Source organism: Phytophthora parasitica (genome assembly GCF_000247585.1).
Source record: "Phytophthora parasitica INRA-310 unplaced genomic scaffold supercont2.6, whole genome shotgun sequence".
NCBI classification, from domain to species: domain Eukaryota; phylum Oomycota; class Peronosporomycetes; order Peronosporales; family Peronosporaceae; genus Phytophthora; species Phytophthora nicotianae.
Window position 1 is genome coordinate 2019614 of NW_008648992.1, and position 2726 is coordinate 2022339.

Here is a 2726-nt window from a genome sequence, read left to right on the forward strand (position 1 = left end):
GCAAAGTAACCTCGTGGCAGCACCACCGCGAGGATCAAGTACTGCAGTGACAGCGTCGCCACCTACTGCAGCAGCTCCGTCACCACCAAGAGGATCAAGTATTGTAGCAGCAGCAGTGTCGCCGCCGCCAAGATACTGTAGTGGCAGCTTCAGGTAGGACCACGGCTGCAACGTCACCGCGAGGATCATGCACTGCACCAGCAGCAACGATAAGAGGAAGTGCAGCTGCACTTTCCTTCCGGTGGTCGAGAGCAAGGGATTTAAGAGGGCAAGGACTCCTGTACCTAAAGTTGTGGAGCAGTCAGCTAGCAGCAGAGCTAGCATAACAGCTGAAATTGCTAAGCTCGAAGACTCAGACACACAGCAGTAAGTCTATAACGGCAGTGGCAATTTTGATACGACAGCGCGCATTGCGGGCGCTTAGGCGTGGGATTCGATCTGTGGTAGTTGGTGAAAGTATTGAGTTTTTATTTGGCCTTTTCGATGATGACGATGTTTTCACTAGAAGTACTGGAACCCGATAATGACACGCTGATGCAGTTCATAGAAGCATACTGGATGATAAGTAAATCCCGTTACTTAAACAAGCGAGATCCTGTGCCACGTGCCCCGGACACATTGGACTTTTGGCTCAACCAGCTTGACGAGCGACGATTCACCCAAGATTTCCGCGTCACGAGGTTTCAATTTACGCAGATCGTTGATTTGATTAAAGACAACCCAGTGTTTTTTAACAACTCGAACGTTCCTCAGACGCCAGCTTGGTGACAGCTCATGGTTGCGCTGTACCGATTTGGGTGTGATGGCAATGGTGCATCGATTGGAAAGTTAGCACACCATTTTCGGTCTGAAGGTGTAGTCGAGCTGTTCACCGATCGCTGTATAGTCGCGCTGGTGGCGCTTGAACAGCAGGTAGTTGCATGGCCAGATAATTAGGAACGCGAGGAAATTAGCGCTCGAATCGAGGAGATCTCGGGATTTCGACAGTGTATCGGCTTTGTCGATGGAACTCTGTTCCTTTCGCAGGAAAACTAGAACTTGATGGTGCAGACTATTACAGCCGCAAAGGCTGCTATGGAATAGCAGCGCTCGTGGTTTGTGATGATCACAAAAGAATTAGGTATCTCTACACAGGATGGGCTGCTTGTTCACATAATGCAAGATTAATGGCTAACTGCGACCTACAGACATGCACACCTGAGATATTTGAGGGCGACCAGTACCTTTTAGCACTGTATTGGAATTTTGAAGGGAAGATTTTTTCAGTTTGAAAGGGCTGAGGCTGAGGCATCGCAATGAGCATGATGGAGAGCGAGGTGTGGCTTGGATTCGTGCTTGTGCTGTCCTCCATAACATACTCCTGGATGTTCCTGGGGTAGGTGATTCTGATGACGAAAATCCCAACGCGTGGATCCCAGTAGCGATGGAGCTGCCCGATTTAGTCGACGATGGAAACTTTGATAACGCGTTTATTAGATTGGCGGACACGCAAGGGAGACTCAAACGCCTACGGGTAATGCAGAGCTTACTAGATCACTTGTCTAGTATGTAGGACGAAACTGAATCGGACATCAATTGTCTTCGAATTGTGCTGCAACCATCTCCTTCACTTCTTCCGTTGAGTATTCCCAACTCCAGCAGGTCCTTGGTGAACTTAATCTTTGCATGGGCTATCTCAATACGCGAGCGTTTCTTCGATATGCTGGTGCGCTCGCAAATTGAGTCATCCAGACTCTTGCGTTTTTTTCTGTGGTTTCGACTTGAGGGTTAATGGCTTACCTTTCTTGGGTTTCCCCGCGTTCTTGCTTTTCCTGGTGCACTACCACCAGTAGTTGATCCGACACTGTTACCCGTTATACGTTGTGCTGTCGGTGGGCGGACCGCAGCATTAACGGATTCCTCGGAGCTCGTGTCAGTGCTGATGCAAATGGTTTCCTTTGCGAGGCTAGAAGCGCGCCCAGCATCACTCTCGTCAGCCGTTTACCGACCAATCACAAACGGGAGATAGAGTCACAAACTCTCATTTTCCGAGTCGAAAGGGGTCGACGAGCCGCGGGGACGCGGCTGTGGCTCATTCCACAGTTGGAGCCTTTGAGCGATAGCGCTCCTCTTCTCGGTCTCCACTTCGATCTTCCTCATGGCTTGCAATACTGCGAAGGGCGGTGCGAATGCACCCGCCAAGGATGTTGCCCGAAAGGCGCACGCCAAGAGCTCTAAGCGTCATAGCAAGAGCTCGGCACTCAAGGGGGCTACTAAGGTAGCATCCGAGGCGGTTGATGCCTCGGGTGACTCGGCTGCGAGCAAGCGGCGAAACTCACGCCGCCGTCGGTCGCGTCAATGTCCCAAGACGACCGTCGGAACCCACGGTTCGCGTGCCGTGAGCGTAGTCCTGGTTCTGAGGACGAGGCCAAGGCCCGGAGCTTCCACAGTGTGTCTGGGAGCTCCGTGGAATGGCACACTCCAGTGCCAAGCGAGCGCAGGGTTGACAGCCTACACTCGTTCGCTAGTGATCACGTTGAGCATGGGTCAAAGACGCCTGCGCGCTCTGAGATCCCTGCCGACAAGGCGAAGGGCTCGGCCAATGCTGGCGGCGACGAGGGAGGGAAACCTCCGAAGAACCTCTCGCTTGCCGAGGGCCTTCAACGTGCTCAGGCTGCTAAAGCCGCAGCCGCTGAAGCCCAGCACTCAAAGAAGCGCATGGCTTCTAGGTCTCCACCCCGCGAGGG

The 2726-nt window shown here is 52.6% G+C and overlaps 2 protein-coding genes across 2 annotated transcripts; both read left to right on the plus strand.

Annotated features, from left to right (window-relative positions):
• On the plus strand, positions 1-1604 carry PPTG_04325 (hypothetical protein). Its single transcript, XM_008898217.1, has one exon. It carries the CDS (start codon positions 484-486, stop codon positions 766-768), a length of 285 nt encoding a protein of 94 aa, XP_008896465.1. The 5' UTR covers positions 1-483; the 3' UTR covers positions 769-1604.
• A 733-nt stretch (positions 1605-2337) lies between these two features.
• Positions 2338-2706, plus strand: PPTG_21612 (hypothetical protein; the record flags this gene model as incomplete). Its single annotated transcript, XM_008898429.1, has 1 exon — positions 2338-2706. A coding segment is annotated over one exon (369 nt), but the record flags the coding sequence as incomplete, so codon positions are not given.
• Between the last annotated feature and the right edge of the window lie 20 nt (positions 2707-2726).